Source organism: Helianthus annuus, chromosome 3 (genome assembly GCF_002127325.2).
Source record: "Helianthus annuus cultivar XRQ/B chromosome 3, HanXRQr2.0-SUNRISE, whole genome shotgun sequence".
Classification (NCBI taxonomy): domain Eukaryota; kingdom Viridiplantae; phylum Streptophyta; class Magnoliopsida; order Asterales; family Asteraceae; genus Helianthus; species Helianthus annuus.
Window position 1 is genome coordinate 33,430,868 of NC_035435.2, and position 27,600 is coordinate 33,458,467.

At 39.6% G+C, this 27,600-nt stretch overlaps 2 protein-coding genes across 15 annotated transcripts; one reads left to right on the plus strand and one right to left on the minus strand.

Annotated features, from left to right (window-relative positions):
• The first annotated feature begins 8,265 nt into the window (after positions 1 to 8,265).
• On the plus strand, positions 8,266 to 16,914 carry LOC110929537. Of its 10 annotated transcripts, none has more exons than XM_022172693.2 (6): positions 8,266 to 8,633; positions 10,386 to 10,474; positions 11,219 to 11,917; positions 12,950 to 13,102; positions 15,672 to 15,760; positions 16,681 to 16,914. In XM_022172693.2, the coding sequence occupies exons 3-6, from the start codon at positions 11,883 to 11,885 to the stop codon at positions 16,725 to 16,727; spliced, it is 324 nt and encodes a 107-aa protein (XP_022028385.1). In that variant the 5' UTR covers positions 8,266 to 8,633; positions 10,386 to 10,474; positions 11,219 to 11,882; the 3' UTR covers positions 16,728 to 16,914. The 10 variants fall into 10 exon arrangements, 4 of the variants coding, with proteins under 4 accessions (XP_022028385.1, XP_022028386.1, XP_035844430.1 ...); XM_022172694.2 differs by having other exon boundaries at positions 10,391 to 10,474; XM_035988537.1 differs by having other exon boundaries at positions 10,391 to 10,474; positions 11,397 to 11,917.
• Positions 16,915 to 22,842: 5,928 nt separating this feature from the next.
• LOC110927946 (calcium-transporting ATPase, endoplasmic reticulum-type-like) lies at positions 22,843 to 27,046 on the minus strand. 5 transcript variants are annotated; one of them, XM_035987396.1, is made up of 10 exons: positions 26,709 to 27,046; positions 26,345 to 26,610; positions 26,227 to 26,255; positions 26,140 to 26,154; positions 25,466 to 25,639; positions 25,256 to 25,377; positions 24,808 to 25,135; positions 24,075 to 24,323; positions 23,235 to 23,349; positions 22,843 to 23,172 (listed from the first exon to the last, which is right to left on the minus strand). In XM_035987396.1, the coding sequence occupies exons 2-7, from the start codon at positions 26,350 to 26,352 to the stop codon at positions 24,932 to 24,934; spliced, it is 552 nt and encodes a 183-aa protein (XP_035843289.1). In that variant the 5' UTR covers positions 26,353 to 26,610; positions 26,709 to 27,046; the 3' UTR covers positions 22,843 to 23,172; positions 23,235 to 23,349; positions 24,075 to 24,323; positions 24,808 to 24,931. The 5 variants fall into 5 exon arrangements, with proteins under 5 accessions (XP_035843289.1, XP_035843288.1, XP_035843287.1 ...); XM_035987395.1 differs by having other exon boundaries at positions 24,075 to 25,135; positions 26,345 to 26,607; XM_035987394.1 differs by having other exon boundaries at positions 22,843 to 23,161; positions 24,075 to 25,135.
• Positions 27,047 to 27,600: the final 554 nt, after the last annotated feature.

Genomic DNA, 27,600 nt, shown 5'->3' on the forward strand with positions numbered 1-27,600 from the left:
GCATCACGTATAACTATGTAAGTCATTCGCAAGTGATAAGTAGTTTAAGCATTTGATGTAATTTGATTTGATAGCAACGTATGTTACACCCAAAAGTGCAAAAGCAAAAGGGGTTCAAGTATACTCACTGTCGGTGTTCAGCAAGTAAACACAACTTGGTTGGATTGAAGGGAGCGCGTCCGAGATTAGCCTGGTTATAGATTGATAGCGTAAGCGTTGAACAGTGCGTTAAATGGCGGCGAGTGAACTAAGTGTCGGATGGTAATCCGATAGGATGGCAATCCGATCAGATGGCCAATCGATCGGGTGGCAATCCGTTCAGATGGTCATCCGATCGGATGGCCATTCGATTGGATTGTCACCTTGTAAGGATGTGTTTGTGTATGATTGTTTGCCTTTTGAAGTTTTCATTGTAGCATTTGAAAACAGAGGAGTATCTCTACCCTTCAGGTCAGTCGATCGGACGGCGGTTCGATCGGGTGACGATCCGATTAGTAGGACACTTTAGTGAGAACAAGTTCACACGGGTTTGTCACTCGATCAGATTGCAATCTAACCGGGTGGCAATCCGCTCGAACTGGTAATGCGTTGGACTTGATGAAAATTATTTAAGTTCCAAACGTCACATGGTCGGACGGTTGCTCGATTGGACGGCAATCCGATCGGGCGGTAATCCATTTCAGCGTTCAGATCCCTTGAATAATTGGAGAAATAGTTTAAGTATGGAACCAAGTGCAGCCCGATCGGACGGCCGGTCGACTGGGTGGTAATCCATTCCGACGCTCTGATCGTTCTAACACCTGTTTCTGTTTGAATTGTTGTAGCTTTGAATGAGACGTTTCGATATCTTGCTTGAACAACAGGACCCTCATCTCGTCCCAAGTGACCCGGCCGAACAGGAATCACCCTAGTCCGAACAGTTCATGGTTCGAGTCGGTTGTTCATGTTCAAACCCGAAATCAACATCTCTCCTGGATAGAACTCAGATCTGGAACTGATGCATCACTAAGAATGAGTAGAAGATCAGAACAAGCTCCGATTCCATCGGGTTCGAGTGCATTGAGTGTAAAAGAGTTGAAAGAAAGTTGGAAAACCATCTTTCAATCCTTTTCGCCATGAATATGTTCAGATCTATGCAAGATCCTTGTTTATTCATGTGGAAATCCTTCAGATCTAAGTTGTTCTTGGTGGATTGAAGCCAAAACATGAAGTTTATAAGAACACCATGATGACATCATCCTAGAACACCTTGAATCTAGTGATTTCATGGTTAAAAGTTAAGATTCAAAAGATAGAAAGGTGTAGGAGTGCGTGTAGATCAAGAAAGTACAAGATTTAGGTTGAAAACTTACAAGAATCGCGAGAAATCGAGAGGAAATAGACCCAAAGCGTGCTGGTCGACTGAGAGCTGTCACATCACTGTTCAAGTGATGTGACAAGTGCTATATATTGGTGAGGTGGAGTGGAGGTGAAGAAGTGCAACGGATCGGGTGGCTGTCCAATCAGGTGATGATGTGCACAAAATGCAACATATCAATTACATCGATTGTGGCATAAAACTAACCCTTTTTAGTACTAATGTTGGAAAAAAGTGTGTTTTTGTCTTCCTTTTGTAATTTCAGGATTAAATGAGCTCAAATAAACAAAAGAAGCAAAAAGGCAGCTAATTCTAACATAAATACAAGAAAAGGAACAAACGTGGAATGCCCGGCCTCCCCGACAGCATCTTCCCAAGTAAAACAAGAGAACAGAAGGCTGAACATGCCTCGTGCTCAATGAGCACGGGGGCGTGCCCAAGTGTCAGCAGAAAAGACAAAGTTGTAGAAGCTTCTAACACTCACCACGGGGTCGTGCTCAGCGGATACGGTGTGACAACTCGTATTTCCAAACCGACCTCTGTACTTTGATGTAACGTTACGTGCTTATGTGATACCTTCATTTAAATGAATGCTATGCTATTATGTGCTACGTGTGTTGTGAATATAATGTGTATGTATGTTAATGAAATCGATCGCACAACACCCACTTGACCGCACAAGGCCTTTTGGGCCGCATTACCTACACTCGAACTATTAGGGCGGCCCATGTAGGGGTTCGGCCCACCCACTTTACACGAATAACACAAGGGGTGTTAGTAATTTTCACACACCTTGGCAAATCATCCTCACACAAACCCTAGCTTTCCTCTCTTTCTCTCTCGCTCAAACCCGACGGCACAAGATCATCCTCTTGTTCGGATCACACTTCTCTACTCGTAATCGGTTAGTGTATTACTTGAGCGTATGATTGTTAATATGATGCATGATCTACATAACGATTTCAGTAATGATGTATGGTTACACGTTCGGTTGCATGATTTTTGATAATGTTAGTATTCTTGTTAATCATATGATGCTAATACTAATTAATAGTGTTCTTGTTAATCGGCCATATGTGTATGTTGAGTTAATCGGATCGTAGCTGGTTAATGTGCTAAGTAAATCGGATTAGTTGATGTTCTCGGCTACATGTTCATATGAATTGTTAGATAATTGTTTATGATATGATTTAGGGTTCATACAAATTAGTGATAATTTGCTTGTTCGATCGAGAATTAGGATGTGGTGAAACTAATTTGGTGTTAATTGATTGCTATAAACTTGGAAACTGTTGAGGGTAATTGATAATTGTAGCTAAATAGCATGATTTCCGGAATGATAAGATCAATCGCACAAGGCCTCTTGTCACACAAATGGCCCAATCGCACAAGATCAGATCATTCAAGATCTGATCCAAACGTACAAGTCACTCGCACAAGCCGGGCACACAAGTTAATTGCACAAGATGCTTTCTATCGCACAAGTTCCTTGGATCGCACATGATCTATTGGGCCGCACTAGTTAATTCTGTTTTGTTTATTTGGGCTGAGACCTTTATGTGAACTTTTAACTGTTGGGCCGGGTGTTATGTTGGGTTGGGCTGGTCTGGATCGCACAACCCAAAGGGTTCGCACAAGCTACCCGGATCGTACAAGTTGCCCGGGTCGCACAAGCCTTAGGCGCTGATTAATTGGGCCCGAATTTTATTGGATTGTTATATTTTTGGGCCAGGTGGACCGCACAAGAATATTGGACTTGTGTGAGTCCAAGTCTTGCATACATTATTAACTGTTAAAGTGTATTAGACTGATTTCGTGTTGCCATGATAAATACGTGTTTGCTATGATTCATACGTGCATTACTTGAACCGAACCTGACTTGTATGGTAACCCTGTTAGGACGTGGTTGACCACCTTTAGTTCAAGAAACCCTTTTTGTGTGTATCTGCTGAGCAACCCAAGGTGAGTTCACACTCTTACCAAGGCATGGGATTCCCGGGGTGTTAGGAATGGGATTGATAAGGATAAAGTTGAATAGATTCATACTGACACTATGACTAGACTACCATATTACTATCCTCGGATGTGAAGGATACTTATACATGTTACCATCCTCGGTTGTGAAGGATACTTATACATATTACTATCCTCGGTTGTGAAGGATACTCAGACTGATCACTATCCTCGGTTGTGAAGGATACTTATACTGATCACTATCCTCGGTTGTGAAGGATACTTATACTCATTACTATCCTCGGATGTGAAGGATACTCACGTAAGACCTGCGTGAACTTATACCTACTACTGTTCTCGGATTGTGAAGAACACTTATGGTTATGAATAGTCTAGTCAATAGAACATACTAACGGCCAGTAGAGCCACCTGATATTCATGAACTTACTATTACGCATTTACTTTCCGTGAACTCACTCAACTAGTTGTTGACTCTCTGCTGCATGCCTTGCAGGACCTTAGGTACTAATGGAGCTTGGACAAGGAGGAGCAGGTCGTTGTGGGCAGATGGATCGTGATTACTTATTAAACACTTATGACGTTTCAAACATTAATACTTATGTTGGGTTTTACATAAATGCTTCCGCTACATTTACTATGTTGGTTTTGATAAACACCTTTCGTATTGATGGATAACTCTTACTATTTAATTACATGTTCAATATGATTGGTGGCTTGATCCTGGTCAGTCACGCTCCCAAGCGGTGATACTCCGCACGTGGATTTTGGGGGTGTGACAGATTGGTATCAGAGCCATTGGTTATAGAGAACTCGGTTTTAATATGGGAAAACGTTTTATTAAAACCAGACTATAACCAGAATAGTGCTCTCAATGATCCACACGACGCTTCGCTCCACGTGCAAGACTCGACATCCTAGGTAATAAGGTTTATGTTTATTACCTGCTTGCTAGAACTATATAGAACTTTGCTCGTAGTACACTTAGATACACATGACTTTATTACATGAGAATACCTACATGCTTACACTTTTCTGTCATCGCCCTACTCGCGAACCATTCTCACTTACGCTACTTTTCCTATGAAGATCATGTCTGGACGAATTAACATGACTCAAGCCCAGCTAGAGGCTCTCGTTCAAGCTCAAGTTGCTGCGGCACTTGCAGCTGCTCAAGCAGGTAGTATACCCTGCAGTATAGACTCACACTAGGATCTTTAGATCCTACATTAACTCTCGTATTTAACTTTGTCCTATTCGTACACAATAGGTCAACCAGCGCAGCAGCCTGTCTGCACTTTTAAGAACTTCATGGCCTGTCGTCCAAGTACCTTTAGTGGCACTGAAGGAGCGGTTGGACTCCTCCACTGGTTTGAAAAGCTCGAGTCTGTGTTCGAGATGTGTGAATGCCCTGAGGCTCGCAGGGTGAAATACGCCACTGGCACGCTAGAAGGAATAGCACTAACTTGGTGGAACGCCCAAGTTCAAATCTTAGGGTTGGCAGCTGCTAACGCCACACCCTGGAATGATTTCAAGGAACTGATCAAGAGAGAGTACTGCACTCGGGAAGACATTCATAAGTTGGAAGATGAGTTGTACCATCTGAAGATGACTGGATCGGAAATCGAAGCTTACACCAAAAGGTCAAACGAACTGGCCGTGCTGTGTCCAACTATGGTGGACCCTCCAATTAAGCGCATTGAGTTGTATCTCAAAGGGTTGGCGCTAGAGATCCAGAGCCATGTTACTTCGGCTAATCTTGACAACATCCAGGATATTCAACGCCTCGCTCACCGCATCACAGACCAGGCAGTGGATCAGAACAAACTGCCTAAACGTATCAGCGCTACTGCTACCGTTACTACTTCAGCTACTCCTACTACTCCCAGTGACAGCAAGAGAAAATGGGATGGGGATTCCAGCAAGGGATCAGCTTCAGTTCAGTCTTAGGCCCAGCAGCGAAAGACTGACAGTTATCAGAGTCCCAGCCAGCACTCTTCAGGTAGTCACAGGCAGGGCGGATATCGAGGGAACCTCCCAAAGTGCAACAACTGCGGCAGACACCACGGTGGCCAGTGTAACAAGGGTCGCTGTCAAAGATGCCTCAAGATGGGTCATGAGGCTAGGGATTGTAGAAGCCCTCGTCCTGCGAACCAGAACCAGCAGCAGCCACAAGCACAGCAGAATCAGCAACAGGGCAACAAGGGATGCTTTCATTGTGGTGCAGAAGGTCACTTCAAAAGGCACTGCCCTCAGTTAAACAGGAACCAGAACAACAACAACAATAACAACAATCAGGGCAATGGCAACAACAACAACGGGGGAAACCACAACGGCAACGAGGCAAGGGGTCGTGCATTTGTGTTAGGGCAGGGTGACGCCAGGAATGATCCCAACGTCGTTATGGGTAAGTTTCTTCTCGACAACATTTACGTTACTGCTTTGTTTGATTCGGGCGCGGATACAAGTTACATGTCTTTGAAAATGAGTAAATTGTTAAAACGTACATCAACTCCCCTAAACACCAAACACGTCGTAGAACTAGCTAATGGTAAGAGTTTAGAATCCACGCAGATAGTCAGGGGTTGTAGTATTGTCTTAGCCGGTCAAGTATTCTCCATCGACCTTATTCCCATAGCCTTGGGAAGCTTCGACATCGTCATAGGGATGGATTGGTTATCCCAACATCAGGCAGAGATCTTATGCAGTCAGAAGATTATTCGCATTCCCCGTACTGGGCAAGAACCTCTCGAAGTCCAGGGCGACAAGAGTGGTGATGTGGTTGGCATCATCTCTTTCTTGAAGGCTCAGAAGTGTCTGCGGAAGGGTCACACCGCAATCTTGGCACTCGTTTCAGATGCATCCGTGAAGAAAAAGAAACTGGAGGATATTCCAGTTGTACGCGACTACCCTCAGGTGTTTCCTGAAGACTTACCTGGCTTACCGCCTCACCGTCAGGTCGAATTTCAAATCGAGCTCGCTCCAGGAGCAGCACCCATAGCTCGCGCACCATATCGTCTAGCACCATCAGAATTAGAGGAACTGTCAAAGCAGCTACAAGAGCTCTTGGAAAAGGGCTTCATTCGTCCAAGCTCTTCGCCTTGGGGAGCTCCAGTACTTTTCGTGAAAAAGAAAGACGGTACGTTCAGAATGTGCATCGACTACCGTGAATTGAACAAGGTAACGGTGAAGAACCGTTATCCTCTTCCACGCATAGACGACCTATTCGACCAGTTGCAAGGGTCGTGTTACTACTCCAAGATAGACCTACGGTCAGGGTATCATCAGCTGAGAGTCCGGGATGAGGACGTCTCCAAGACCGCATTCAGAACTCGCTACGGTCACTACGAGTTCCTTGTCATGCCGTTCGGGTTAACGAACACACCTGCTGTATTTATGGACCTTATGAACAGGGTGTGCAAACCCTATCTTGACAAGTTCGTCATTGTTTTCATCGACGACATCCTGATCTACTCCAAGAGTCAGGAGGAGCACGAGCAGCACCTACGCCTTATTTTGGAACTCCTACGGAAGGAACAGCTGTACGCTAAGTTTTCGAAATGCGACTTCTGGCTTCGTGAAGTCCACTTTCTAGGCCACGTAGTGAACAAGGATGGGATCCATGTCGATCCATCCAAGGTAGACTCGATCAGAAACTGGCCTGCACCACGTACGCCAACGGAAATACGCCAATTCTTGGGTTTGGCGGGTTACTACAGACGCTTTATTAAAGACTTTTCAAAGATTGCTCAGCCGCTTACACTACTGACACAGAAGGGTGTCACCTATCGCTGGGGAGAGCCCCAGGAGACTGCTTTCCAGCACCTAAAGGATAGACTTTGCAGTGCACCTATCCTCTCTTTGCCAGAGGGCACAGACGACTTCGTGGTTTATTGTGATGCATCCATTCAGGGTCTTGGATGTGTGTTAATGCAGCGCGACAAGGTTATTGCTTATGCTTCGCGCCAACTTAAGATTCACGAACGGAACTACACGATGCACGATTTAGAACTGGGAGCTGTTGTGTTCGCGCTTAAGATATGGCGACACTACCTGTACGGTACCAGGTGCACGATTTACACCGATCACAGGAGTCTCGAGCATATTCTTAAGCAGAAGGATTTGAACATGCGTCAACGACGGTGGGTTGAACTACTTAACGATTACGAATGCGTCATCAAGTACCATCCAGGCAAAGCCAATGTTGTGGCTGACGCCCTTAGTCGGAAAGACACCTTACCTCGGCGCGTGCCAGCGCTGCAGCTTACGATTCAGTCTAGCCTTCCTGCACAGATACGAACTGCTCAGATCAAAGCACTAAAACAAGAAAACGTCATGGCTGAAGCCCTACGCGGCTCACGATAGCGATTAGAACAGAAGGCAGACGGCGCCTACTATGTAACGGGGCGTATTTGGGTCCCACTTTATGGCGGTCTACGCGAGCTGGTAATGGATGAAGCTCACAAGTCTCGCTACTCGGTACATCCAGGGTCGGACAAAATGTACCACGACATCAGGACTACTTATTGGTGGCCTAGTATGAAGGCCCACATTGCTACTTACGTTGGCAAGTGCTTGACCTGTGCGAGAGTCAAGGTTGAATATCAGAAACCAGCGGGTCTACTTCAGCAACCCACGATACCGCAATGGAAATGGGAAAAAATTTCCAAGGATTTCGTTACAGGCCTACCTAGATCCCAGCGGGGGAATGATACCATATGGGTGATCGTGGATCGACTCACCAAGTCTGCACACTTCCTGGCTATAAAGGTGTAACACCCCAAAAACGGGTTTGGTAATTTAAACCCGGTTAATATAAAGGAACGGGTAAAATACCGTTAGGGGTAAAAGTGAACCCGTAAATGAATATTAACTAGGAATAATTAACCTAGTTGAATATTAGTATCGTTGGTATTAAACGAGGGGTTATAGCCTTATTTAATTAAAACGAAACATGGGGACCAAAGTGAACAACTTGAAAGTTGTTTTCTTAAAATGTCTAAGTGTTTTATATAATTAGATAAGTTTAAAAGTATCAAGAAAGTTTATAAAACTTGGAAAAGGGTTATTAGGTGACAACAATAGATAGCATGGGGGTTGAATGTGTAAGATTGATAAATAACATAATAAAATTAAAAACCCAGTAGTTGGGTGCGTGGTGGGTATCGCGACCAGGAGGGGGAAAGAAAGGGTGAAACCCTACTTGTTCAATCAAGGTCAAAATTCAGCAAATTAATGGTGGTTCTTGACACAAATCGAATGCATGAGACTGGGTACAACTTAATCTAAGTATATTGATCATAAGGTAAGTTGCAATTTATGATTTGATGATCTTGTATGAAGTGGTTTAGGTTTAATCCGTGAAATTGTGTGAAATTAATCATGTATATGTGTTAGAATCACCGTGTAGAACACGAACTATGTAAGATTCTAAGCAATTTGATGTTTTGGGATAAAACCCACTTGTGCTAGTAAGAATGGTGAGATGAATGAATTACCATGTTCAATTCTTGTATAATTTTTATGTATGGCGTGCTATATGATCGATTCTTACTAGTTAGATTGAGTAGGATTTGAAAGAAATATGATGTAGTGTTATTGTTGACGATTGGAAACAAGTGGTAGAATATGAGCATGAAATACTTGTACATTGTGCCTTTTTGTTGTACGCCCACAAAGTGTTTGATAAAATGCCTACACGCAACTTGAATTGATTCAAGTCTGTGTTGAAAAGTTAGTAAATTCGTCACTTTTGACAGCCCTAGATAGCCATCTTGTAAAGGCCGTATCTCATTCGTTATTAGGAATTAGACAACGAGCCTTATATCGTTGGAAAGCTTGTTTCGCATGTTACAATTCTTATTTGGTCACAAGATGCTGGTTACGAGATTTAGTGGGTCAAAACAGCATGAAAAGCTAGTAAATTCGTCATTTTGACAGCCCTAGATAGCCATCTTGTAAAGGTCGTATCTCATTCGTTATTAGGAATTAGACAACGAGCCTTATATCGTTGGAAAGCTTGTTTCGCATGTTACAATTCTTATTTGGTCACAAGATGCTGGTTACGAGATTTAGTGGGTCGAAACAGCATGAAAAATTAGTAAATTCATCATTTTGACAGCCCTAGATAGCCATCTTGTAAAGGTCGTATCTCATTCGTTATTAGGAATTAGACAACGAGCCTTATATCGTTGGAAAGCTTGTTTCGCATGTTACAATTCTTATTTGGTCACAAGATGCTGGTTACGAGATTTAGTGGGTCAAAACAGCATGAAAAGCTAGTAAATTCGTCATTTTGACAGCCCTAGATAGCCATCTTGTAAAGGTCGTATCTCATTCGTTATTAGGAATTAGACAACGAGCCTTATATCGTTGGAAAGCTTGTTTCGCATGTTACAATTCTTATTTGGTCACAAGATGCTGGTTACGAGATTTAGTGGGTCAAAACAGCATGAAAAGTTAGTAAATTCGTCATTTTGACAGCCCTAGATAGCCATCTTGTAAAGGTCGTATCTCATTCGTTATTAGGAATTAGACAACGAGCCTTATATCGTTGGAAAGCTTGTTTCGCATATTACAATTCTTATTTGAAAGTCGAAGTCGGATTAAGTGATTAAAAAGGGGGAAAATGACCCCGAACAGCTGCTGCGTAAAAAAAAATGCGGCAATGAAAATAATGTGTTTTGTGAACTTAAAACATATGATTTTCTAGTCACCAATTTACTAAACACTAAATATTGCTTCGGGTGAATGTTACAGTTGTTAAGGTGTGTTTAAAGCGTTACTATGTGTAAAATTGGCGTTAATGTACAGCATGGTTAGCCTCTCGGATATGATTGTAATAGTAGAGAAGTCAGGCGTATTGTAGTAAATCTATGTGTCGCGTATGATGATAATTGAGTTGCTTGAATAAGGAACAAGGTGACTTTTAGTCTATATGCCTTATGTATGTGGTATTTGGTTAATAAAAAGTCAAGTAATGTATGAATGGAAAGAAACGAATGTAGTATGAATGAGTATGGGTGCTAACCATAATGTAATTGTGATGACATGAAAGAATAGGAATCACATTAGCAAGGACTCGAAAACGGAAGGTTAACGGGTCAAGCAGAGGCGAGGAAACAAGCGTGAACACTAACGCTCGAGGTAAGTGACTTTCGATTCACTTCTTAGTATACATATAGAGTTTTCTTGTTACGGTTGAATGGGATGATTGATGTATATAAAATGGCCGACAAGTAGGTATGTATGAATGCATTTAGGAAAATTACGTAAGTACATGCACGTGTGAGCTAAGGTATGCACGGGTGTAGTTATGATTCATTTTATGAATGTATGTAAGTATGGAGTTATGTATGCATGTATGTATATATGTAGGTATTGGTGTATGTATGTACGTAAGTAGTTATGTATGAGCATGAGCATTATGTATTTGAATATGAAAGTACATACGTGTGTAGGTACGAACGTATATATATATATGTGGATGCAAGTAAGTATGTATGTATGTATGTGAGTAGGTATGTGTGTATGTAGTTATGTATGTATGTATGTAAATACATATGCGAAGATGTAATCATGTATGTATGTAATTAGATGCGTGGGTATGCAAGTAAAGGTATGTATGTATGTAGATGTGTATTATGCGTATGCGAAGATACGTAGGTATATATGAATGTATGTAGAGAAGTAGTAATGCATGCGCGAATGTAGATATGGGGTTGGTATAGAAGAAGGTACGTATGAGTATATGCAGGTATGTAGAAATATAGGAGGACATGTACGTATGTAGACGCATATGTATACATGTAAACATGTACATGTGCATGATTTAGATACGTAGAATTTTAACGTTACTAATTATGCGTTTGAGGTTGGTATGTGATGCAGGAACAAGTACACCGGATTCTTACGAAACTTAAACCGAACCCGGAATAAGAGGATGAGAAAGAATAATTGGATGAATTAATGTTAAATTGACGAACGTTATTCAATCTTTAATTACATGAGATTAATGTTATATGATGTTGCCTTTGACTAATGGTTAAGTTGTATGTGATGCCCACAGGTGTTACACGGATTTCTTCTGCTGCTATGGAAGTGAAGCGGACGTAGATCGAGTCAAGAGCAAGGATTGTACGGATAGATTGGTCACATAGTTGAAGTATATAACGTTTGGAAATCTAAATTTTAGTATGAATGTTGTAAAATTCTCTTATAGTACGTTTAACATTTTTAGCATTTGGATCCTTCGTGAAAGAAATGTTGTTAATACGGAAGAAAATTTTAAAGCTCTTTTTCCGCTGCGTTATTTTTAAGGTTAAACGTGTTAGGGTGTAACAAGTTGGTATCAGAGCCCTGGTTTGAGAGAATCAAGTACAAGAGGATAGGTACTTGAACTCGAACCTGTGTGCTCTTATGACAAGAAACCCGTACAATCCGAGACTCGACCAAGATCTAAAGGTAGAAGCAAAGGTAAGTATGTGCTTAAGTATGTATTGGAAGATAACTAACTATATGTTATGTGTAAGGTAAGCATGGTTGCTTGGAAAGAATGATTTGTGGATGCGGTCTAGCACCGACGCCAAGGTATGTAATTTGACATATTGACCCAAGTACATATGTTTAATATATGTAAGTACATGTGATGGTAAAACCTAACAATGAAAGGAAAATTTTAAGTGAAAAATAATGATAAGAATGGTAATGAAGTTTTGGAAATGTTACACGTGCCGAAACCTAATTCTTCGGACATAAGGTGACAATTACACGAAGACACGAAACTAGTGTGTGGATTGTGTACCTGGCCAGTACACAAGAAACGCATGACTTTCGTGAGCCCGTGATAATTGTTACAGGTGTGTCCGTTAGAATTAAGTAGTAGGTGGACGTGAGGGTGAAGAGAAATGTAAGACTCTCAAAAATGAGAGTATGAAATGCTATGTTAGAATCCGCGAGACGGATTCGAAACATGAAAGAAAGGTATGAATGCAATGCTTGAATCCGCGAGACGGATTCAAGGGATGAAAAGCGTAGATGCAATGTTTGAATCCGCGAGAGATTCAAAGAATGAAAGATGTTAATGCAATGCTTGAATCCGCGAGACGGATTCAAGGAATGAAATGCATAAATGCAATGCTTGAATCCGCGAGACGGACTCAAAGAATGAAAGATGTTAATGCAATGCTTGAATCCGCAATACGGATTCAAGGAATGAAATGTATGAATGCAATATTTGAATCCGCGAGACGGATTCAAACATAATCACAATTAAAGGTACAAATGATAAGTATGAATCCGCGAGACGGATTTAAGGACGAAAGAATGACCATAAATGATATGCAAAACTTAAAATTCGAGTCAAGAAAAGAAAACTTTAATTAAGCCACATACTAGACACGTTGTTAATTGACTCGTGTGAGTCGGAATGAACGACGGGATGCAACCTGAACGATAACTTAAGTATGGTCGGGAAGAGGAAGTTTTGCAAAAAGGTTAATGAAATAATTTTAAGAATAAAAGAATTAGGAGCGTGTAAAACCCCAAATAAAATAAGTATGGAGAAAAGGTAATAATGATGAGAATCGATGGAAAGTGCTAATATTGATGTTGGGCTTGTAGGCCATGTTCATTTGAACAAGGCATTATTGAAAGGATGCGCATAGGCGAGTGCTCAACAAATCAATGGAAGCAATCAATGAAAGCATTACATGAACCCATGAAGAAACGGGCCGACTCGGGCCACAAACCGCTGGCATACACGACGAAGTCAAGGTTAGTAAGATGTTTAGCTTGTGATTATGAGTAAGTATTGATATAAATAAATGATTATAGTATGCCTATAATGATATGTTGTCCTCTCGTATAAACATTAAGATAACTAGAAGTAACATTAGTAATGAGATGCTAAGTAGATCTCAAAGCGAATAAAATGAAAGATTGTACATGATGTATGAGTAGAATGAAATAAATCAATTTATTTCGATATATGAAGGTAATATGCTTAAATAGGAAGATAGAGACAAGCGGTAAATTTAAAATCAATACGAGTAAGGATTGTATACTTTTGGATTAAGTTCAATAAATGAAATGCTAGGGATGATATGTGCTAGAAACTAGCAATATGAAATGAAGGACACTAATAAGAGCTCTGGAACTTGAAAGGGGTAAGAGTAGAATTGGTTTGATTCGAATAAGGAAGGTTTCGGGGACGAAACCTCTTTTAAGGGGGATAGACTTGTAACACCCCAAAAACGGGTTTGGTAATTTAAACCCGGTTAATATAAAGGAACGGGTAAAATACCGTTAGGGGTAAAAGTGAACCCGTAAATGAATATTAACTAGGAATAATTAACCTAGTTGAATATTAGTATCGTTGGTATTAAACGAGGGGTTATAGCCTTATTTAATTAAAACGAAACATGGGGACCAAAGTGAACAACTTGAAAGTTGTTTTCTTAAAATGTCTAAGTGTTTTATATAATTAGATAAGTTTAAAAGTATCAAGAAAGTTTATAAAACTTGGAAAAGGGTTATTAGGTGACAACAATAGATAGCATGGGGGTTGAATGTGTAAGATTGATAAATAACATAATAAAATTAAAAACCCAGTAGTTGGGTGCGTGGTGGGTATCGCGACCAGGAGGGGGAAAGAAAGGGTGAAACCCTACTTGTTCAATCAAGGTCAAAATTCAGCAAATTAATGGTGGTTCTTGACACAAATCGAATGCATGAGACTGGATACAACTTAATCTAAGTATATTGATCATAAGGTAAGTTGCAATTTATGATTTGATGATCTTGTATGAAGTGGTTTAGGTTTAATCCGTGAAATTGTGTGAAATTAATCATGTATATGTGTTAGAATCACCGTGTAGAACATGAACTATGTAAGATTCTAAGCAATTTGATGTTTTGGGATAAAACCCACTTGTGCTAGTAAGAATGGTGAGATGAATGAATTACCATGTTCAATTCTTGTATAATTTTGATGTATGGCGTGCTATATGATCGATTCTTACTAGTTAGATTGAGTAGGATTTGAAAGAAATATGATGTAGTGTTATTGTTGAGGATTGGAAACAAGTGGTAGAATATGAGCATGAAATACTTGTACATTGTGCCTTTTTGTTGTACGCCCACAAAGTGTTTGATAAAATGCCTACACGCAACTTGAATTGATTCAAGTTTGTGTTGAAAAGTTAGTAAATTCGTCACTTTTGACAGCCCTAGATAGCCATCTTGTAAAGGCCGTATCTCATTCGTTATTAGGAATTAGACAACGAGCCTTATATCGTTGGAAAGCTTGTTTCGCATGTTACAATTCTTATTTGGTCACAAGATGCTGGTTACGAGATTTAGTGGGTCAAAACAGCATGAAAAGCTAGTAAATTCGTCATTTTGACAGCCCTAGATAGCCATCTTGTAAAGGTCGTATCTCATTCGTTATTAGGAATTAGACAACGAGCCTTATATCGTTGGAAAGCTTGTTTCGCATGTTACAATTCTTATTTGGTCACAAGATGCTGGTTACGAGATTTAGTGGGTCAAAACAGCATGAAAAGCTAGTAAATTCGTCATTTTGACAGCCCTAGATAGCCATCTTGTAAAGGTCGTATCTCATTCGTTATTAGGAATTAGACAACGAGCCTTATATCGTTGGAAAGCTTGTTTCGCATGTTACAATTCTTATTTGGTCACAAGATGCTGGTTACGAGATTTAGTGGGTCAAAACAGCATGAAAAGTTAGTAAATTCGTCATTTTGACAGCCCTAGATAGCCATCTTGTAAAGGTCGTATCTCATTCGTTATTAGGAATTAGACAACGAGCCTTATATCGTTGGAAAGCTTGTTTCGCATATTACAATTCTTATTTGAAAGTCGAAGTCGGATTAGGTGATTAAAAAGGGGGAAAATGACCCCGAACAGCTGCTGCGTAAAAAAAAATGCGGCAATGAAAATAATGTGTTTTGTGAACTTAAAACATATGATTTTCTAGTCACCAATTTACTAAACACTAAATATTGCTTCGGGTGAATGTTACAGTTGTTAAGGTGTGTTTAAAGCGTTACTATGTGTAAAATTGGCGTTAATGTACAGCATGGTTAGCCTCTCGGATATGATTGTAATAGTAGAGAAGTCAGGCGTATTGTAGTAAATCTATGTGTCGCGTATGATGATAATTGAGTTGCTTGAATAAGGAACAAGGTGACTTTTAGTCTATATGCCTTATGTATGTGGTATTTGGTTAATAAAAAGTCAAGTAATGTATGAATGGAAAGAAACGAATGTAGTATGAATGAGTATGGGTGCTAACCATAATGTAATTGTGATGACATGAAAGAATAGGAATCACATTAGCAAGGACTCGAAAACGGAAGGTTAACGGGTCAAGCAGAGGCGAGGAAACAAGCGTGAACACTAACGCTCGAGGTAAGTGACTTTCGATTCACTTCTTAGTATACATATAGAGTTTTCTTGTTACGGTTGAATGGGATGATTGATGTATATAAAATGGCCGACAAGTAGGTATGTATGAATGCATTTAGGAAAATTACGTAAGTACATGCACGTGTGAGCTAAGGTATGCACGGGTGTAGTTATGATTCATTTTATGAATGTATGTAAGTATGGAGTTATGTATGCATGTATGTATATATGTAGGTATTGGTGTATGTATGTACGTAAGTAGTTATGTATGAGCATGAGCATTATGTATTTGAATATGAAAGTACATACGTGTGTAGGTACGAACGTATATATATATGTGGATGCAAGTAAGTATGTACGTATGTATGTGAGTAGGTATGTGTGTATGTAGTTATGTATGTATGTATGTAAATACATATGCGAAGATGTACTCATGTATGTATGTAATTAGATGCGTGGGTATGCAAGTAAAGGTATGTATGTATGTAGATGTGTATTATGCGTATGCGAAGATACGTAGGTATATATGAATGTATGTAGAGAAGTAGTAATGCATGCGCGAATGTAGATATGGGGTTGGTATAGAAGAAGGTACGTATGAGTATATGCAGGTATGTAGAAATATAGGAGGACATGTACGTATGTAGACGCATATGTATACATGTAAACATGTACATGTGCATGATTTAGATACGTAGAATTTTAACGTTACTAATTATGCGTTTGAGGTTAGTATGTGATGCAGGAACAAGTACACCGGATTCTTACGAAACTTAAACCGAACCCGGAATAAGAGGATGAGAAAGAATAATTGGATGAATTAATGTTAAATTGACGAACGTTATTCAATCTTTAATTACATGAGATTAATGTTATATGATGTTGCCTTTGACTAATGGTTAAGTTGTATGTGATGCCCACAGGTGTTACACGGATTTCTTCTGCTGCTATGGAAGTGAAGCGGACGTAGATCGAGTCAAGAGCAAGGATTGTACGGATAGATTGGTCACATAGTTGAAGTATATAACGTTTGGAAATCTAAATTTTAGTATGAATGTTGTAAAATTCTCTTATAGTACGTTTAACATTTTTAGGATTTGGATCCTTCGTGAAAGAAATGTTGTTAATACGGAAGAAAATTTTAAAGCTCTTTTTCCGCTGCGTTATTTTTAAGGTTATATGTGTTAGGGTGTAACAAAAGGAAACAGATAAATTCTCCACTCTCGCAGACATCTACCTTAAAGAAGTTGTTTTGAGGCACGGAGTGCCCACTTCCATCATTTCGGATCGGGATGCACGATTCACGTCAGAACTATGGCAAGCGATGCACAAATCTTTCGGCTCACGGTTAGACATGAGCACAGCATATCATCCTCAGACGGGTGGGCAGTCTGAGCGAACGATTCAAACTCTTGAAGACATGCTTCGGGCATGCGTTATTGATTTCGGAAACGGCTGGGAAAAGCACCTCCCTTTGGTGGAGTTCTCGTACAATAACAGTTATCACACCAGCATACAAGCCGCTCCATTCGAGGCATTGTACGGGCGTAAATGCCGGTCACCTCTCTGTTGGGCAGAGGTGGGGGATAGTCAGATTACGGGTCCAGAGATTGTAGTGGACGCCACAAAAAAGATTGCACAAATACGACAACGCATGGCGGCAGCACGCGACCGTCAAAAAGCCTACGCGGACAAGCGTAGAAAGCCTTTGGAATTTCAGGTCGGGGACCGGGTTTTACTAAAAGTCTCACCCTGGAAGGGTGTGGTTCGTTTTGGCAAACGGGGCAAACTAAATCCGTGGTATGTCGGACCGTTCGACATCATTGAGAAAATCGGCAAAGTAGACTACAGATTGAACCTACCAGCTGAACTCGGTGCAGTTCACAATGTGTTTCACGTGTCGAATCTGAAGAAGTGCCTGTCAGATGAGACCCTCATAATTCCCTTTAAGGAACTTACTATCGACGAGCGGTTGCAGTTCGTCGAGGAGCCAGTAGAAATCACGGACCGGGATGTGAAGGTCCTCAAAAACAAGAGAATCCCTCTTGTCCGAGTTCGTTGGAACTCCAAACGTGGCCCAGAGTACACCTGGGAACGCGAAGACAGGATGACAGAAAAGTACCCCCAGTCATCCGGAACCAATGCGACAACTGCTGAGACTGAAGCTACTACTGCGGAATTTCGGGACGAAATTCCAGATCAACGGGGGGAGGATGTGACACCCCAGGAAAACCAGTGAACGATATAACTTACCTAGCTTCCTCAGTGAGTGCGTACCAAATTTCGGGACGAAATTTCTTTTTAGTTGGGGATAATGTGACAACTCGTATTTCCAAACCGACCTCTGTACTTTGATGTAACGTTACGTGCTTATGTGATACCTTCATTTAAATGAATGCTATGTTATTATGTGCTACGTGTGTTGTGAATATAATGTGTATGTATGTTAATGAAATCGATCGCACAACACCCACTTGACCGCACAAGGCCTTTTGGGCCGCATTACCTACACTCGAACCATTAGGGCGGCCCATGTAGGGGTTCGGCCCACCCACTTTACACGAATAACACAAGGGGTGTTAGTAATTTTCACACACCTTGGCAAATCATCCTCACACAAACCCTAGCTTTCCTCTCTTTCTCTCTCGCTCAAACCCAACGGCACAAGATCATCCTCTTGTTCGGATCACACTTCTCTACTCGTAATCGGTTAGTGTATTACTTGAGCGTATGATTGTTAATATGATGCATGATCTACATAACGATTTCAGTAATGATGTATGGTTACACGTTCGGTTGCATGATTTTTGATAATGTTAGTATTCTTGTTAATCATATGATGTTAATACTAATTAATAGTGTTCTTGTTAATCGGCCATATATGTATGTTGAGTTAATCGGATCGTAGCTGGTTAATGTGCTAAGTAAATCGGATTAGTTGATGTTCTCGGCTACATGTTCATATGAATTGTTAGATAATTGTTTATGATATGATTTAGGGTTCATACAAATTAGTGATAATTTGCTTGTTCGATCGAGAATTAGGATGTGGTGAAACTAATTTGGTGTTAATTGATTGCTATAAACTTGGAAACTGTTGAGGGTAATTGATAATTGTAACTAAATAGCATGATTTCCGGAATGATAAGATCAATCGCACAAGGCCTCTTGTCGCACAAATGGCCCAATCGCACAAGATCAGATCATTCAAGATCTGATCCAAACGTACAAGTCACTCGCACAAGCCGGGCACACAAGTTAATCGCACAAGATGCTTTCTATCGCACAAGTTCCTTGGATCGCACATGATCTATTGGGCCGCACTAGTTAATTCTGTTTTGTTTATTTGGGCTGAGACCTTTATGTGAACTTTTAACTGTTGGGCTGGGTGTTATGTTGGGTTGGGCTGGTCTGGATCGCACAACCCAAAGGGTTCGCACAAGCTACCCGGATCGTACAAGTTGCCCGGGTCGCACAAGCCTTAGGCGCTGATTAATTGGGCCGAAATGTTATTGGATTGTTATATTTTTGGGCCGGGTGGACCGCACAAGAATATTGGACTTGTGTGAGTCCAAGTCTTGCATACATTATTAACTGTTAAAGTGTATTAGACTGATTTCGTGTTGCCATGATAAATACGTGTTTGCTATGATTCATACGTGCATTACTTGAACCGAACCTGACTTGTATGGTAACCCTGTTAGGACGTGGTTGACCACCTTTAGTTCAAGAAACCCTTTTTGTGTGTATCTGCCGAGCAACCCAAGGTGAGTTCACACTCTTACCAAGGCATGGGATTCCCGGGGTGTTGGGAATGGGATTGATAAGGATAAAGTTGAATAGATTCATACTGACACTATGACTAGACTACCATATTACTATCCTCGGATGTGAAGGATACATATACATGTTACCATCCTCGGTTATGAAGGATACTTATACATATTACTATCCTCGGTTGTGAAGGATACTCAGACTGATCACTATCCTCGGTTGTGAAGGATACTTATACTGATCACTATCCTCGGTTGTGAAGGATACTTATACTCATTACTATCCTCGGATGTGAAGGATACTCACGTAAGACCTGCGTGAACTTATACCTACTACTGTTCTCGGATTGTGAAGAACACTTATGGTTATGAATAGTCTAGTCAATAGAACGTACTAACGGCCCAGTAGAGCCACCTGATATTCATGAACTTACTATTACGCATTTACTTTCTGTGAACTCGCTCAACTAGTTGTTGACTCTCTGCTGCATGCCTTGCAGGACCTTAGGTACTAATGGAGCTTGCACAAGGAGGAGCAGGTCGTTGTGGGCAGATGGATCGTGATTACTTATTAAACACTTATGACGTTTCAAACATTAATACTTATGTTGGGTTTTACATAAATGCTTCCGCTACATTTACTATGTTGGTTTTGATAAACACCTTTCGTATTGATGGATAACTCTTACTATTTAATTACATGTTTAATATGATTGGTGGCTTGATCCTGGTCAGTCACGCTCCCAAGCGGTGATACTCCGCACGTGGATTTTGGGGGTGTGACATACGGGGCCTTGGTAAACTATAAGATTCGCAAGATCTAGGGATATCTTGATAGTACAAATACGCTTCTACACTCGGAGTTGTGCCCAGCGGACACGGGGGCATGGTCAACTAATGCAGACAAACTGCATTTAATGAAGAAAGAGAGGGGGATGGACATGGGGGCGTGGTCAACTAATGCAGACAAACTGCATTTAATGCAGACAAACTCCAATGAACAATTTACTTTCCCTTTAACTCTTTTTATTTTCTGCATTTGTTTTTATTTTTAACTTTGTGGTTTGGATGTTGAACTTGGTAATTTAGGATGTTTGTTATGGTTTGGTGTAGTGTTTATTGATAAAACAGGTACATACGAGGCTTAGAGTACTAAATATTAATATTACTAAAGCCGGTACAGGAAAACCGAAGCCAGAAACCTGTTTTTTCACCCTTGCAGATTGTCTACACGGGGTCGTGTCCGACCGACACGCCCCCGTGCCCACTTCCCCAGACCTGCTGTTTGTTTAATTCTGTAGATTTTTGCTAGACACGGGGTCGTGCCCAGCCAACACGCCCCTATGTACACCTTCTGTAAGTTTTCGTTACTGGCACTCTGAACACGTGGCCGTGTTCATCCGACACGGGGCCGTGTCCAAAAGCCCAGTAACATAAATTTTTGCTTTTTCACACCTTTTTACACATTCAATCAACCTAAAAAAATTAATTTTGGGGCACATTGAGGACAATGTGTAATTTAAGTGTGGGGGGGATGCTAAAATCCTGAATCTTGCAAATCCTAATTAACAAGTCTTACAGAAAACTCTATTTGAACCACTAATCACCCAATTTTTTTCAAAAATTTTCATTTTTTTACTTGTCTAGGTTTAAGTTGGGAAATTTAAGTTCTAAAAAGGTTATATTTTTACAAATTTACAACCGATAGCGTCGTGATAAAAAGAAGCTACATAAGAAAATTATGAAACGGCATGACAAGCTTAGTTAAAATTTGATTATATATACTTGATCACATAAAAACCCATTCCCACAAAAGTGAGTTTTGAGCCTTTATTGAGCATACAAATACATATCTTTAAATTAAATGCTTATTTTTGGTTTCTTGTGTGAATAGCCGCTTGGTTCGTACGACTCTAGAACTTGCCACGACGATACATTCCCGGTCCTTACCAACTTAAACTCGAGTAAGTAAATGATGGAGGCATTAGGACTAACCCTTTTTATTTCTACACCATTATTTTTTCTTTTTTTTACCACCTACCCCAAATCCCCCCTAGTTAACCCCTTTGAGCCTAAACCTTTTCATTTCTTAACCCAAACCAAAAAACCCTTTATTTTAGTAAAAAAGCTCGGTTTTTCTTATGACTTGGTGAAATATATATATATATATATATAGATGTATATATATATACTAGTCGTTTACCCGCGCGATGCGGCGGGAAACATATCACTTAGGTTGGTGAGTTTAGGGCTATGTATGGGGATGTAGTTTCCGATGTGGCGTGCGACGACGCTGGTGGCAGTGTAGCAGAACGTGAGGGTCTGTTGCGGCCTTCTTCAACGGCGGAGAATCAGCGGTGCGCTGCAATTGGTGGTTTCGTGACGGCGTTTGGTGGTTATTGTGCGACGGCCGGTTACCAGTTTCAGAAGAAAACAAAGAAAATTGTGTAATTCTAGTTATGTTACGAGGGGTTTTAAAGATGTGGGTAAATCAACGGTTTTGAATGATGAATCGTATCATCAATTATAGTTACAATAAGGCCTTCGGAAGTGGCTAAGCTTGACGTTTTTGAACCAGGGGGGTCGAAAAGGTATATACCCAAAACTTTCTAATACGAATACCCTATCATCCAATTGATAAAAAAAGAATAAAAAATTAATTTAAATGCCCAAACACCTAAAACCCTTTTCATAAACAGCTTATGAACTTGAGCCTCATTTAAATCATTTTTACTAAAACCATATTATTTAATCTTAAAATCAAGCAAAATGCATCGGTAAAACAATGCAGGAAGTTCAAGTGTCCCCGTCCTCTATGGTCACCATTCCCCTCCCCTAAGGTCAAATTGCTAATTTGCTATAAATTTTTGCTCGGATCCACTCAAAAGTATTTGAACCGGGAAAAGTAGAACAAATGTAGGTTGTATAACAATCCGTCATTTGAAATTGGTTAAACTTATTTTTTAATGCCAGAAGTGTGGACCAAATCTGTAAGTTTTGAATCACAATTCAATCATGTCATAGAAGCCGTGTGATCAACTCGTATTGTCTTAAATGTGGCTCATGGTCATATATAAGTTTAAAGGCTTTAAGCATAAGATTTAGGCCTATTCAAATAATAATTATAGATTTAAAGTACAAAATGACATCGCTTAAACACATATTGAATTATTATTGAGAAACTTGTTTTGAGTTAAACTTTAATAATTAAAAACGCACACGTTCATTTTCTTACCGAACAAGCATATATGTCTGTTTAAGTGTTTAAAGTGAGGCCTATTCTTTTCTAGAGATCATGAATCACTCTAAAAAAACATAAAACTCGGTTATTTTAACGAATCCCAAAAAAGAAAAGTTATAACCTGTTCAGAAATCTGGGATCTGCAACTACAACTATCACCTTCTAGTTTAGAGTTCTAAACTTTTCATGCCCCATACCCTATCTGTTTATATCACTTATACTATTTCAAAACTAAAAAACACAAGCTAAAATAACACAAACACATGCTACAAATGCTAAACGTAGTTTCTAAGACCACCATGGAGCATCACCGGTTCTGAAATCGGTTCCTGTCCATGGATCAAACACCACTCTGTCGTCTTCGATGTCCACATTAGCCAGTTCCAAAGACTGTCAACACGCTGTATACCTCGTCAATAAAAGCTTGTAAATATAATTGCTTTCTTTTGGAGAAAATACTTACCAAATGTATAGTTTCAATGATAAAAGTAGATGTTGTACAGTTTCAATGACAAAAGTAGATGTTGTAGAGGAAGCATGCTTCTGACCACTGTTGACCACTGTTCCCTCTTTTCACCCTATGCACATGACAACATCGTGAGGATAAGGAGCTGTCAGTTGGTGTCTTGTTCAAATATTAGTACAAAACCAACAAGATATTGGTTTCTTGTTTAAAACCAACAAGATATTGGTTTCTTGTTTACCAACTAAAAATCTGGTAAAAAAATTATATCGACTATTGAGGTCAAACCTCACCCACTTAATATCTGAAATAATTACTGTTAATAGCTTTTTTTGAGAAAATTTTGAAAGTTTAATGGATTTTTTATGAATGGCTTTAAACGAAAGTGTTTGGGCTTATTTGGCATAAACGATGCTAAATAAATCATTTTCGGGTTAAAAAGGTAAAATTAACACGTAATGTAGGCGGAATTTTATAAATCAGCATGTGTTTGGGCCAAAATTGAAAATACCTTTTGTTCGGGTTGGGTAAACTTAAACGGGTGGCAAAATGAGCCAATTAGATGTGGCAAAATGAGCAGTGTCAATCGGGTTGGGTAAACTTAAACGGGTCGGCGGGTTGAGTTGGGTTGCCAGAAACACCTTTTAACACTTTTAGAAAACCGGTTCGTTTTTTTAACCGATGGGAACCAAACTGGTACTAACCGGTTTGGGGCAAAAAAACCGTTTTATTTTACGGGTTTCAAAGAGACAAAGATCAAGGATACCAACCAGTCTACAAACCGCCGGTTCGGTCCAGGTTGAAACCGGTTTTTTTAGATAAGAACGTGAAAAAACTGACCTGGAAACTGCCAATGCTCTCTTTGAGTTCCACATATTTATCGGGGTCACCAGTGAAAACTTCAGCAACATGGAACGGCTGACTCAAAAACCTTTGATTTTACTGGCACGTGCGACAGTCAACTTGTCGTCTTCACTGAGCAAAAGAAACTGATTAAAAAAAACCTTCACCAAACTGCGCTCGTTGCGCCTGTGCTCGCTGCAGCTGCTTGCAAACCTCCATGTATTCTTGAGTCCCATCCCTGTTTACCTTTTTAAATACTTTTGTTCCATTAATCGTCCACTTTTTTTTTAGTAATACTAACTGAAACTACTTTTTAAGTCTTGAAGTATGCAAATAAACTAAATAATTTAGTGTGCGTCATTTTCAACATATAACACAATAATATCGCACCTAAGCTATGATGTCTATTCAAAATCCTTAATTAAGATCGTTTTCATCTTCTGATGTTTTTAGCTGAAAATAAAACAAATACATGAACCTATCACCTAATTAGTTAATTTGTTAGTTGCGATCCATACACATTATCTTTTAACTTCTTTATCACAGTTAAAAAACTAATTATCCATGTACAAGACAAAATTAAAAAAAAGCATGAGTAGGTTATATAGTTACTGACAATAGCGAAATATAATGTCGATAGAAAGTCAACGGACAAAGAATCAAGCATTAAACAAAACCCGAGAAAAAACTTAGACAGATAACGGACAAAGAAGCCAATAAACAGATTTACCAAAAACAGAAGCCAATAAATAGATCACTGAGCATCCACAACCGTCTGAACCATAAAACTGAAGATCTCTACCACCGGAGCACCGGAAACGACGTCGTAGAGCCTCTCAACCTCCATTCTCGGGTTAATTGTTGCGAAACGCTTTCCATTTCTGGTTTCCTCCCGCCGCATCGTCCTTATAAGCTAAACCCAAGCACCGTAACCCCTTTGAACTCATTTCCACATGCCGTGAAAGCAATAGTTGTCTACACGATTTGTCCATCTCTACAACGCACCCGTCCGCAAGTTGAACGTGTGAGCTACAATCTAACACACTCTCGACCGCACCCTGATACAACTAACATATGTTAATTCTTGAAAAATGTTAAAAAAATTACTTTATGAACGGGTCAACTCAACACAACCTGTTCCAAACATGCCATTATGACCTTTGTCCGACCCATTTTACCTTGACAAGCAATCGGTTATGCCCACCTGGCTCACGGACAATAACACTCATGGACATACGAATCCGGTCCAACTCTAATGTGCCAACGCGCTTCGATCGCTTAGTCCACCAGTCGCAACACCCTGCACTCCATTAAAAAATTAATTAAAGAAACATTTACAAATATTAATACAAGTATTAAGAAAACATATAACAAAGTTTTGAACTTTCCTAACTTAACACTATTGTTATCAATCAAATAGTTTGCCATAATCTGCAACCCGCGAATTTTCTTTCGGGCTTTATCATCAGGAACTCCCATTTTTTCTACCATCACTTTTAAAGCAACTTCAGTAGGCAAACCTGTAACCCCTAAATCTGGGCGATCAAACTGTACCCTGCAATCTAAACCCAATTACAGATAAAATAGAAGTCTGTTAAAAATGGAATCAGGTCAAACGTTGTTTTAAAGGATACTAAATAATATTATTTTAGAGATCAATAAATCACACACAAATCAAAATCAGTCAAGTTAAAAGAAGAATAACCTAACCTAAATCTACTTAAACATTGATTACATCGATGATTATGCAATGCACAATAAGTAAACACAAAATTAGGTATTCGAATCGCAAAACGAACAGTAAACAGAATTGATAGAGTTAAACGATGAATAACCCAACATTATGTGCTTGTTTTCAATCCAAATAAGGGAGCAAAGAAACCTAATAAACTCAAGTTAGCAATAGTGAAATTAAGATTGGTTTGTAGTCAGAAATCCAACTCTTTTATTGGTAAACACAAATATGCTTAAAATCAACTGATGAGGTAAACTATTACTAAATATCTGTACTATCGGAAGAAAGCTTTACACTTTCTTGCCTGTAAATCCATATATTGATTACCTTCCCCCTTCAGCTCTGCAATAAACAACTCTAATATTAAATAATTGAAAAAAAATAAGATAGAAACAATTTTGAAGCACAAATTACCTGAACAATAACCAATGCTACTTGAAACCCTGTAAAAAAAATAGTTTCATCAACAAATATTTTAACCCGAAGTCATGCAATTCTTCAAATCTAATAATCATGATGTGCAAAGGCTTACAGTTTCATTCTTTCATGAGGTTAGTTCCCCAGGATTGTGTATCTCCACTGCTCCATCTTCATCACACACACGAATCCAACACCAACACACGAATCAGACACGAATCAAAAGCCGAATCCCCATCGGTACTAAACCAGACACACGAATCAAAAGCCGAATGTTGCAAAACGCCAATAAAAGCCGGAAAACGGAACCAGGAGGTCAGACACACGAATCAAAAGCCGAATGTTGCAAAACGCCGATTAGAGAAAAACCCAGTGGATCTTCTGTCAGATTTGAGAGAAAATGAACGATTCAACACAAATAACAAACATATCAGACTCGAATAACAAACAAAAACTTTAGATGTGGTTTAAAACGGTACCTAGAGGTCAACCCCACTGGATCTTCTGTCGGATTGAGAGAAAATGAACGATTCAGGGTTATTGAAACCCTAGATCTGGAAATCACCTGGGAGAGAGAAAGCATGGAGTTGGGGGCGGATGAGATCTGGTGAGATGTGAGTTGTGAGAGAGATGAGAGAGAAGGAAGGGGAAAGGTGGATCCGTGTGAAAACAATATCACCCGTCAGATCACGATCCGTGTGAATAAGTGAAAGGAAATGGACGGTGATGATGGATCCGGGTAAATGCTAAAAGTTTTGGAGGGGCATAATTGGAAGTGTAAATTATTTTGTGCTTTAGAGGGTTGTAAACCATGCTTTAGAGGTGTTTAAAGGGAATTTTTATGGACTTTAAGAAGTCCTTTGGATATGCTTTATAAAGTAGTATAGATATATATATATATATATATATATATATATATATATATATATATATATATATATATATATATAGGACAAAGACCCGTTAGGAACCACCCTTTATTGCGAGAACCGCGAGAACCAATATGAACACAACCAAAAATGCCTAAAAATAGCTAAAAAACACACAAATTTTTTTTAATATTTTTTATATAAAAATCGCTACTTTTAGTAGCCAAAAAAAAATTTTTTAATTTTTTTTTAAATATTTTTTTTGGCTACTAAAAGTAGCGAATTTAACATAAAAAATATTAAAAAAAATTAGTGGGGGTTTAGTTTTTAGCATTTTAGCTTGTGGGTGGGGGGGGTAGGTTTTTTGGGGGTTTTAGGTTTTAGCATTTAGCTTGGGGGGGGGGGGGTCAGGTTTTTTTTTTTTTTTTTTTTTTTTGGGGGGGAGGTTTTTTTAGGGTTTTTTTAGCTATTTTAGGTTGTGTTCACATTGGTTCTCGCGGTT